This window comes from Festucalex cinctus, chromosome 18 (assembly GCF_051991245.1).
Source record: "Festucalex cinctus isolate MCC-2025b chromosome 18, RoL_Fcin_1.0, whole genome shotgun sequence".
Classification (NCBI taxonomy): Eukaryota; Metazoa; Chordata; class Actinopteri; order Syngnathiformes; family Syngnathidae; genus Festucalex; species Festucalex cinctus.
In genome coordinates, this window is record NC_135428.1 from 19,980,102 (window position 1) to 19,992,424 (window position 12,323).

Sequence of the window (12,323 nt, forward strand, 5' to 3'; positions counted from 1 at the left end):
CGTGGCATATACTCCATAGCGATACATCCAGTTGTTGTTGTTGTTGTTGTTGTTGTTGTTGTTGTTGTTGTTGTTGTTGTTGTTGTTGTTGTTGTTGTTGTTGTTGTTGTTGTTGTTGTTGTTGTTCGGGCAGCGTGGCTCAGTAATAGAATAGTTGTTTCCCGACCCTGAGAGCGTGGGTTTGATCCCCGGCCAGTATAACTATGTTCAAGTATCCTTGACAACATACTGAACCCCCAAGTTGTTCCTGATGCCGAGTCATCAGAAGTCAAAAGCACATTGAGGGCCTTTTAAAAGGAGGAAAAAGGCAATATAAATGATTGATGAGTGAAGAGTTAGAGTTAATTTTTTAACACTGACACTAGTGTAGAGTACTTTCAACACTACTCAGTGTTTACCAGTGTAGATTTTTAACACTATACAGTGATGGAGTAACACTGCTTAAGAGTCAAAAAGTAACACTTTGAAAAGTATTAGATTTACACTCCTTGGTGTGGACACATATGAAAATTTTTCTAGTGTTAGATTTAAAACTACATGGTGTTAATCTAACACTAACGATATTGCTGTGTACTGGTTTGGATGTTATGACAAATTCTAGTCCGGCATTCTAGTGCACGAATGTTACTAGGTGTTGATACCATATTTAATAAATAAATAAATAAATAAATAAATAAATAAATAAATAAATAATCTGTCAATGATACCTCGACCTTGTGTGGAATTTGCTTGTTTTTGCCTGTGAGGGTTTTTACTCTGACTTTCTCCCACATTCCAAAAACACTCATGTACACACTCTAAGAAGAGAATTGTTGAGCGACCTTAAAGCAGCTATATGTAAGATTTAAAATTTCAAATCTCTACTGCCACCTGTGGCCGAAAACAAACTGCACGCTCGTACACGCTGCGCGCACTCGTACGTGCACGACCTCAATACTGAAGACTGGGCTCTTCGTATCCAATGAAACTATGTTTTCAGAGGTAAGAAGTTTTATAATGTTATACAAAGCTGGCCACTTCACGGAATGAGACTCTCGATCCCCACTAAACAATTGATGTCCACGGGACGTGCAGATCATATTGCATTAGTCGGTCGAAGTCCAGTCCTGTGCTGTAGGCTACTCCAAAACGATGTGCAAATTACGTCAATTAATTGGACCTCATTCCGATGTTAATATGCAGTTACATATTGTAGTCACCCCGCTCGACGGACGTCAACCGGATTCAAGTCATTATTAGTGTAGGTCGCCCCCAGTCTAGCGTCATTGTGCGTTAGCCGAAAGGTGGGCTGTCATTTATGGAAATTGACGATTGTGAAAAACATATAGACCCATTCACTACTTAGTGTGATATGGCCGTGAATGTTATCGCCATTCAGTAGTACCGTTCACATTGCGTTAGCATAATGTAGCTACAATAGGCTGTTTTCACGGAGGAAAATAAGGCAACATTTAGCCTGATTGAAACGCCGCGGAATGGAACGTCTGTTCTTCATAAAGTCATTCTGTTCTATTACATTCAACTTTGCCGCCCCTTTCACGCTAAATGTTGCCGTCCACCTCACTTTCACCCCAATAGTTACGACCGAGAAGTGATCGAGCTTGAGGTTACTGCTATTTGAAAACAACACATTTTCTTCTAAATGTCAAGATACTCGCTTCTTACCTTTTGGAGTAGAAAGAAAGCCAGCTGTGAATCACTTTTCTAATCCAAGTCCGATCTCAACTCTCTCCACCGCTGAAATGTCAAACCAATGTTCACTCTCGGTCTTGCCTGACGTCGGTCACTATCAAGTTTAGATTTTTATTTTTTCTTGGCACTTGACATTGTTTTCATTTCTTTTTTTTGAGCAGCCTTCCGCGGAGTACAGCGGGTGTCTGGGGCAGCGAAAATCTGTACTAGTTCCGTCTTCGCGCGACAAGAAACAACTGACGATGACGCGCATGACGTCACATCCCGCAGACAGAGGGCGGGAAATTCGAAGGATTCGGACCGGACGCTTCCTAAATAATATTGGCCAGAGGCTTGTAGGAGTACCCATTGTGAACAGCGAAGATGTTGATCTACTAATTAGAATATGTTTCAGTCATAAATGGTCAAATAAAAAGGCTATTGTTAAGATATTTTTTTGGGGAAATCCTACATAGAGTAGCTTTCAGTCTAAAAAGAGAATGGGGTATATGCCACGGAAGAGACGGGACGTGATTTTGCACATCAGTTTGTTTCCAGTCCGGGTTGCGAACGCGCAACCGAGGGGCACAAAGTCGGAAGCACAAGTATTTTTGACGCAGCCTACACGTCGCAAACCGAACCGGAAACAAACAGATGTGCAAAAACAGTCCCGCTTCTTCCGTGGCATATACCCTATTGTTGACCAACTTAATTGAATTGCTTCAAGTGGTAACACACGATTGAATTAAGTTAATCCAAAATTAATACAGTATATTAAGTTGAATGAACTCAAGTGATTAAACTTAATGATCTAATAATTAATTAAACTTAAACAACCAGTGTTTAGACCTTAGCACCATCTAGTGGTCAAAGAAAAGCATTAGAAGCACACAGGAACAGGCAAACTACGGTGGCTCAGCGAGACCACATTCGCAAGCCTACCATCAAATCTATATTTTGCGCGAGCAAACGAGCATCTCTGCGAGGAACGGTGACTTGGCAGCCGTTGTGACGGCCGACGAGCGACACCGAAAGACCGAGCGAGCAGGAATTAGCCGGAGCAGCTAACAAGAACATGTCATATTTTTTCCTCCATTTATTTAACGAAATACAGTTGGACCTGGATTTAACAGACCCTGATTTAACGGATTTTGGATTTAACAGTCAAAAAATAGTGTCCCGTAGGAACTCCAGTTAAGTTTCAAGCTTTTTAAAAATATTTGCATCATCATTTTGCATTACACTTGGTGTTTTCACGCCATGAAAAAAAGTTTTAATAAATAAATAAATAAATAAATACATAAATAAATAAATAAATAAATAAATACTTTGGTACTGTATTGGGTGCTTGAAAGGGACTGCTTTCATGGATGACTCTCATCGCACTTTGGTTAAATCGGGTTCCATTTCATTATTAACTGCAACTGTAAGTCATATTTGTGTGCATGAATTTGAACCCCTGCTGAGCAACAAATGTTTTGGAAAATTGTGACATAAACCAGTGACAGGAATCTGAGCATTTCAATCAATTTTGAATGCAGTGTCTGCTAGAGAGTTAAAAGATTTGTATTTCTGTTTTGACGTTTAGACGTTTAATCATTCAAATGTGTACTGCTATTAAAGAAATGAACAATTAAAAAAGAAAAACGTCCTTTAAAAAGTCTTTATTCTTCATCTGCCCCGAAGAAGCAATCATTTAACTCGCAGTGAGAAACGACCCGACCAACTATGTCTAGTCAAGTAAAGTCAATTTTATTATTATTATGTCTACTGTACTTGGGATGTAGAATAGGATTAAACAATACTTGTCCCTTTACGAGACAAATAATGTGATCATTTGTTATTATTATTGTTATTCCATTTTAGGAAAAACTACGACCAAATTCTCTTCTCTATCCACCCATCCATTTTCTTGACCGCTTATTCCTCACAAGGGTCGCGGGGGGTGCTGGCGCCTATCTCAGCTGGCTCTGGGCAGTAGGCGGGGGACTTCTCTAATGTTGACTAATCCTTCTATCTTATGTGGCACTGAATGATTGTTTCATCATTGAGCACCAACAACTTAAGTAGAGCAATTACCAGGCTGACTGCACCGATTTTTTTTTTTAATTAAGACTTTTAAAGGACGTTTTTCTTTTACTGTATTTGCTTTTTAAACGGGACCGACAAGCTGTCCGTTAAGGCGGAAACAAGTTGATGAGTGAATTGTTACTGACATCTGGTGGACAGAATGACAGTTAACAGTTTTTGACAAACTTGTGGGGTGAAAAGCAAATACAGCAGTAGGCTACATTAAAAAAAAGAAAAAAAAAAGAAAAAAAAAAGCAATGATTGAAATTAAATGAACATTATTTTTTTAGTTTTTATGGGGAAGGTGTCTTCTTATGAGATTGGTTTGAATTTCAAATAAATTTTCTTTCAGGCAAATGCATAACATTAAGACACCAATTTAAATACCCATTGGTGAGCAACAACCAGGTTTTTGAGGCTGCTGGTTTCTCTTCAGCCACAAGAACCTCTCAATGCACGGTCCTCCAAATTCTGGCAGTTCAAACATGCTGCTGTAGTTTAGCAACCTCAAATTAATCTTACAAGGAGAATTCTTTCTTGTTGTTTGTTGTCAGAAATACAAGAAGACTTTTTTTTTTTTTTTTTTTAACTCCCTAATGAATGCCATGCTACTCGGGATAGTCGTGTTCTGCATGGTTGGTGGATAAATACCATGTCATAAAAAGCCTGCAAACTCAGCATAGGGTTGCTCGGACTGATGTATTTGGCAGCGAGTGAAAAGATATGCATTATGGGTGATTATAGTGGAAAAACAAGGTAGTGGCAAATGTGAATTAATTTCTTCTTTGTTCCCCTGCCTTGCCACCCAGTGAAGACGTTTGGTATAAAGGAGAATTTAATTAACGCGATACGATGAGATGTGTGGTCAGAATGATTTATGGGGTGCAAGCTGTTCTTCTCTGAAGAGATTGCATCTGGCTCTAGTAAGATCTGTGTAGGATTATTGGAGTAGAGCATATGGTTCTATATTCAGGTTGCTTTTAATGAAATTGGATGGTTTTCGGGTACAAATGTATACTTTGGGGCTTTTAAAAGCAAACACACATACAGTGGACGTGTGGTTAGCCCCTCACCTCTATGATATCGCTTGCATTACAGATGAGCTACTGCCATGGGCATGCCAAACTTTTAACGAGATTGGATAGTGCGTCACTAAAATTATATCGTATTTATCCTACTCAATTAAAATAGATATAGCCTACATATATTTTTGAAATGTTTTTATTTTACTAATATTTGTATTTATTTATTTATTTTCACTTCAAGGAAAGTTACATGTGTGATAGGCGGTGGCAATGCAGCCTTTATTGATCAGCTGCCATTGATTCAGGGTCTGAAAGCTGGCCTGTGCATCTTGCACCGGAAGCCAGCCAATCACAGACAGTCACATATGGACATATAACCAATCACCCTCACATTTACACCTATGCACAATTTAGAGCAGAGATGGGCATTTTTTTTTAAATTAAAATGTTTACCCATCTATAAGTCATAAGAGTGTAATAACTGTTCACCACTAAGACATCTCTCTGCACCTATAGTGACATTAAGATAGGAGCTGTGTCTTTGGATAGCAGGCAAAATGCAAACAAAGGATGCAGGCACAATGTCCTTTAAAGCATTCATTTTTGATTGATCATTAGTCTCTTACATTTGTAACCAATAAGAAAGGTCAAAAGATTTTGGAAATATATTCTAATTCGCTCAGTTGAAATCTACTTTATATATTTTTTTATAGACTCACCATATAAATTTGTAATTTTGGTTTATCCATCCATCCATCCATTTTCTTGACCGCTTATTCCTCACAAGGGTCGCGGGGGCTGCTGGCGCCTATCTCAACTGGCTCTGGGCAGTAGGCGGGGGACACCCTGGACTGGTTGCCAACCAATCGCAGGGCACACAGAGACGAACAACCATCCACACTCACATGCACACGCAGGGACAATTCGGAGCGCCCAATTAACCTGCCATGCATGTCTTTGGAATGTGGGAGGAGACCGGAGTACCCGGAGAAGAGCCACGCGGGCACGGGGAGAACATGCAAACTCCACCCAGGAAGGTCCGAGCCTGGACTCGAACCGGACACCTCAGAACTGGGAAGCGGACGTGCTAACCACTCGACTACCGTGCCGCCATTTTGGTTTATGATGATGTAATTTTAATTTTAATTTTAATGTCTTGAGTGTCTTTTTATTTTTTTATTTTTTTTTATTTTATTTTTTTTATCATTTGTTGTTATATTGACAAGATACAATATTTGTTACAGAATTGTCAATTTATAGTTTGTTTAAAATAAATAAACAAATAAATAAATAAATAAATAAATAAATAAATAAATAAATAAATAAATAAAATACAAGGAAGTAATACATCACGAGTTGAGCGAGAGAGAGAGAGAGAGAGAGAGAGAGAGAGAGAGAGAGAGAGAGAGAGAGAGAGAGAGAGAGAGAGAGAGAGAGGGGTTTTGTGTTAAAATTATTTTAAAACGATAGCACACGTTTTGGAATTGACACATATAGGAAACGTCATGAAAATCGTTTGAAAAATGAGACGATTACGACATAATTTCAACCAATGAGACAGTCTTTAATTGGTAGGTTGACCCTGATAACATGGCCGCCACGGAGGCACGTCGGTTCGCCGAGCTGGACCAGCGAAGAAGAAGAAGAAGAAGAAGAAGAAGAAGAAGAAGAAGAAGAAGAAGAAGAAGAAGAAGAAGAAGAAGAAGAAGATGGTGATGATGATGATGATTATATATAGAAAAAAATATATCTTATACACAATAATGTGTGTGAGAGCACTGTGGTAATGGGAGTAGCTTTTTAAATAAAGCTATGGAAAGTGTAAAGACTTAACTTTCCTTGTGGCGGTGACTGCTTGGGCAGCTTGTACATCATGTTCGGAGAGTTGTATCCTTTCGCGGAGGACAGTTTTAGCCGCTTCCCCTCTCAGAGTAACATTTATGGACTGTGTCAGGCCGGGGAGCAGGAGCTGCTCGCGGCTACGCTTAAAGGGAAGGTGGTGAGCTTCACATATCAGGAACTGCAGCAGAAAATAAGACCCGTGGCCAAGGAAGTTCAGTTCACCTACATACCAGGTAGACCCGAGTGCAATATGTGGAAACTATAAACGAGATGCATTTGTTTTTAGCAACTACATTAATCTAAATATCAGTCTGTGGTTTACCTTCTTCACCTGAACTTATCAGTAGTGAACTTCCCTTACAGCGTTAATTAAAGAAACCCTTTTAACAGTATGAGGACCCCCATTGACCTCTGTATTGTTTACTATGTGTGAATTATTATTATTATTATTTTTTAAAGCACTAAGTTCAGATCAGTGCTTTACTGTGTGGAAACACTGATTTATTAAGTTTTAATTTCTTCCTGTCTACCTAGTTGATGCAGAGATTGTATCAATTGATGCGTTCAACAAGTCTTCACCCAAACGTGGCCTTGTGGTGGGCATCACATTCATAAAGGTAAGCTTAAGACACCATTATTTGTACTTGAGTGGAACATTTGAATCAGTGTGATCTTCTAACAGGACTCTGGTGACAAAGCTACCCCCTTCCTGAATATCTACTGCGACTATGAGCCTGGCTCCGAGTTCAACCTAGAGTCAATTGCACGTGAGTCAACCTGTGCCCACTTAAACTCAGTCTTCCTCTCAGATGAAATGATGCTTCATAAACTGATGTTATCTGTCTGAACAGAAAGTTGCCTAAATCTGGAGTTGCAATTCACGCCCTTCCAGCTGTACCACACTGAGTAAGTTACAATATATTAGGGGTGTGAATTGCCTAGTACCTGACGATTCGATTCGTATCACGATTCACAGGTCACGATTCGATTCGATACCGATTAATCCCGATACGAATTTATAAATCGATTGTTGCGATTTTTTCCCATTCAAATTTAGAAAATACTAATCAGTAAGCTTGTAGAGTGTAAGATTTATATGAAAATGTATTATTTATTTATCTGAAATTTCAGTCTTATAGAGGTTGTAATCTGTTTCATGTTTGAACAGCATTAAAATAAAATATTAAGGCTTAATGTTCCGTTCATATAACATTCTTCCATGCTCAAGGTGTGAATCCTAACCCGAAGTAAGACGTTTTGTTGAATATTTTTCCATTAAAAATGGAAGTTTAAAAATCGATTCAGCCGCCTATTGAATCGATTCGAGAATTGCGCGATGTAGTATCGCGATATATTGCCGAATCGATTTTTTTTAACACCCCTACAATATATTGTTTTTAAGATGAGTGTTTTCTCTCAAAATAATGCTAATAAAATAACACTAACAAAGCATTTTATAGCTACATCTATTTTGATGTGTTACGTTACTTAGAATACAGATCATTTCTCGCCAGAACTCATATATTTGTCTCTCCTGTTTATTAGAGTTCAGAGTGATGACAGAGGGAGAGAGACGGTGTTTCTGCTCAGTGGTCATGACCAGAGGATACACCTGTACAAGGAGGTCTGTGTGTGTGTGTGTGCATGCGTCTGCGTGTTTTGGGCTGATTTAATGATGTTGATCCCATATTTCGGCAAATTGTTTGAATAATGTAGGGCTATGCAATTACCTGAAATTAATTACATTTTCAATTATTACATGCCACAATTACAAAATCAGCATAATCATAAACATTATTAATACTATAAAAATTTAGAGTTGTTTAAATTTATACATTTCACCTTTTTTTTTTTTTTTTTTTCAAATAACTGATTCAATACATTTTGTTCCATTCAAAAGGAACTTGCATAATTATAGTGTTTCAATTAATTTTATCTCTTAATTTTTTAAATTGGTTTTACGTTTCAACATTTTCTTGTTTTGTACCAAAAAAATCGGCCTACTGCACAGTGCACATGCTGCACTCCAACTTACATTTTTTACATGAATAAATAAATAAATAATAATTATTATTATTATTATAAATATATATTACTATATTTTTTGTTGGATCCAAAAGGAACTTACATAATTATAGTGTTTCTATTTTTTATTGGTCTTAATATTTTTAAAGGCTTAGACATTTTCTTGTTTTGGACCAAAAAATAATAGTTTAAGTAATTTTGATTTCAATTATTGCCAAAATAATCGTGATTATTATTTTTCCCATAATCGTGTAGCCATAGCATAACGGGATAGATAAGAGATAACTTATTTCTTCTTTGCTGATTTGTAGCATGAATTTATCAATAAAATGTTATATAAAGTTTTGTGTGGTGACTGTGGTCCCATTAGATTTTTTTAATGTACATATTTTTCCTTTTTGTTTTCAACAGAATGCTTCACTGCACCAGTTTGAAGAGCAGTCCGTGGAAAGACTCTTTCCAGAGCTACAGCAGTTGCCCAGCAAGTTAGTCTAACTTTTTTTTTTTTTTTTGCTTCTATGTGTCCGTACTTATGGTTTAGGGTTAGGATGGTGTGAAAACTGCTGATAAGGTGATAAAAAACTTCATATTGTTTTCTATACATGTCATTCCCATGGAGGTCTTGATTTTTATTATTTGAGTAATTCCTTTAAAATGGCCACCGGCTAAACATCTTGTGAGAACAAGGATGCATTTTGGTCGAAATAGAGTGAACTGGATCAACAGTTTTTGGTTTCGGTTTTCTTCCTTATAACCAAGTTCACTTTCTGTTTTTTCTTGACTGTTGTCTCTCCTCCCTCCTCAAAGTGTGTTATGGATGGACATGTTGTGCATACCTGGTGGCCAAAGACTGTCTGCATTTGGCTGCCAGAACGGCTGTGTTGGACTGGCTCTGGTCAAACAGCATGGGCCAGGTGAGGCAACACCAAGAAAGGAAATTCCGTCTTTGATTTGCCCTGGTTCAATTCACAATATTTGGGTTGAGAATGAGATACATAGTGGGGCAGTTATTATGTAAATCAACTCCATTGTTTTCCGAACAGGGGCATCGAGAACGAGCCCTGTGATTGGAATTTGTAAATAGTCAACTGTGGATACAAATCTATTCTAATGGTGGTGTTGCCTGAAAATGGCAGCCTCAGCATCATTTTGATAATATGGGACAGAGTGTAGTCTTTGTGAGTAAATTGATACATTGTGTTTTTAACAGAGGTTTTGCAGAGCTGGCGCGTTCAGTTCGACAGTCCAATCTCCATCGTGCTGCTGTTCCCTCTCATTGGCCAAACAGAGCCGGACCTGCCCAGCGAAGACAAAAGTATCGAATGTAACATTTGTCACAATCTTTGTATCTGTAGTCCTTTCCATTTCAATCATTGTTCACTTTAATGATCAGATCAAAAATACAAAAAGAAAAATTGCGCCACACACTGAATTTGAATGTAATATTGAATTGGTAAGATGTACGCAACCAGTAAGTTTGGTAACAATCATTAATATAGACACTGTACTAGGGGTGTTAAAAAAAATCGATTCGGCGATATATCGCGATACTACATCGCGCGATTCTCGAATCGATTCAATAATCGGCAGAATCGATTTTTTTTTTTGATTTTTTTTTTTTTTTTTTTTTTTTTTTTTTTTTTTTTTTTAGGATTCACACCTGGAGCATGGAAGAATGTTATATGAACGGCACATTAAGCCTTAATATTTTTATTTTAATGCTGTTCAAACATGAAACAGATTACAACCTCTATAAGACTGAAATTTCAGATAAATAAATAATACATTTTCATATAAATCTTACACTCTACAAGCTTACTGATTAGTATTTTCTAAATATGAATGAAAAAAAATCGCAACAATCGACTTATAAATTCGTATCGGGATTAATCGGTATCGAATCGTGACCATTCGTATCGGGATTAATCGGTATCGAATCGAATCGTGACCTGTGAATCGTGATACGAATCGAATCGTCAGGTACTAGGCAATTCACACCCCTACTGTGCTGTGCTAGCTTTTTAGCCACCACAATCAGTTTGAAACACAACCTCTATCCATCAAATGAGCCTTCAGCCATATTATATCAAGGACAAACTTATTTCAACTCTTTGACCGCCAAAAACCTTTTATAACGTTTAATAAAATCACGATGTATGCTGCCATAAACGTTAAGTGACTGCAAACAATTATTTTTTTTTTTAAATATATCACTGATCAGTGCAACGCCTAAGTGCAGCGCAGCCGGGTCAATGAGTTGTGAAATCAAAAACTCCCACTAGCTATGGCCAGCAGATGGCAGCGCTAGCTGCTCGGGCCCTAACTAGAGCTGCGAATTACAATGAAACGACGCAATCTGATGAAATAGAACATTTTCAAGGCTGACATGAATGATCAAAGCCATTGTAACATTAAACCTAATTTGACGGAGCGTTACTAAACAAAAAATATTAGTATCAAAGTCACTGTTGTGGAGAAAATGTATCTTTTCTTTTCAATTTTCGCTCAATGTCACTCAAATGACCTATTTTCAAATGGTGATTATTAAAGAACGGAATAAGGTGGAAAGTTTTTTTTGTCTAATTAAAGAATGGAATGCGATCTTTCATGTGGTACCCATATTGTTTATGTAGCAAAAGAACACAATATCCTGTTTGCTTCGAAAAATGAGTTAAAATGCTCGAAATCCGTTGGCATTGGGGATTGTTCTTTAATAACGTGTGGCAGTAAAAGAGTTAATCTGCGTCATTTATTACATCTGATACAGATGATAAGCTGTTAACGTCTGTCAACTTGCATTGTTTTCAACTCACTGATGTAGTAGACTTGGGCAAATTACTACAACAATGTTATTTTCATTCTTCATTCACACATTGTGAAAAGATGTGTGAGGAAGTTTGTGTACTGTATACGATTCCCCGGGCAATTCCTTTTGTTTTATACTGAAGATCAAAAAGATGAACATGAGACAAAAGGTCAGAAGAATTCTAGTTTTTATTTGATAGTATAATTTACGTCTAGATGTTAAACAACTCAGGACAGAGCAGCTTTTGTTTAAACCACCCACTTTTCAAGTGAGCAAAATTATTGGAACGGATATTAAATTAACTTAAAACTACTGAATGCAGTGAACATTACAAAGTGCATTTAGGTGTCTTTTAAGCTACCTGCTAAATTTTGCACACATCGTCTGATACACGATGCAGTGTGATAAGGATGTCGCCCAGGTTTTTTGTTTTTGTTTTGTTTTTGTTTTTATTAATAAATGCAATTCAATTCAGGCAAGCTGGGCCACACAGGTGTTGGTTCTGGGCTGCCAATTGAATAGGCCTTATCTATTGGGCAAAGGTCTGGTGCTTAACTTATATAACAAAATAACAATTAACCAATCAATCAGTCCCTTTTGTCATTGATTGCCAGTCTAAAAAGGAAAGAACGAATCATACACAGATTTGACCACTACCACTAAAACCTAAATACGAATTTAAGTGATACTAATTGAAAAGTCTCCTGTTATTTCTTTTCAGGTTTCGGAGTTGAAGGCTACAATCTTTTAGTAACTAGCACAATAGAGATGGCAGTTGTCTACAGGTGATGATCTCATCTCATTTATCATGTTTTGGTCATGAATTAAAAAGTAACACAGTACAACAGGGCCCCTCCCTCATTCGTCATCGTTTTGTGTGTCCC

General features: G+C 37.5%; 1 protein-coding gene across 2 annotated transcripts in view; it reads left to right on the top strand.

The window, feature by feature from the left end:
• The first annotated feature begins 6,452 nt into the window (after positions 1-6,452).
• The window catches only part of kptn (kaptin (actin binding protein)), a 7,904-nt gene continuing 2,033 nt past the window's right edge, over positions 6,453-12,323 (top strand). Inside the window, exons 1-9 of one of the 2 annotated variants that reach the window (XM_077505744.1) lie at positions 6,453-6,841; positions 7,143-7,225; positions 7,291-7,375; positions 7,460-7,514; positions 8,154-8,232; positions 9,045-9,118; positions 9,441-9,547; positions 9,844-9,957; positions 12,161-12,224. In XM_077505744.1, the coding sequence (XP_077361870.1) occupies positions 6,640-6,841; positions 7,143-7,225; positions 7,291-7,375; positions 7,460-7,514; positions 8,154-8,232; positions 9,045-9,118; positions 9,441-9,547; positions 9,844-9,957; positions 12,161-12,224 (863 nt within the window). In that variant the 5' untranslated portion in view covers positions 6,453-6,639. The remainder of the gene's footprint in view (positions 6,842-7,142; positions 7,226-7,290; positions 7,376-7,459; positions 7,515-8,153; positions 8,233-9,044; positions 9,119-9,440; positions 9,548-9,843; positions 9,958-12,160; positions 12,225-12,323) is intronic. The other variant, XM_077505745.1, reaches the window with a different exon arrangement.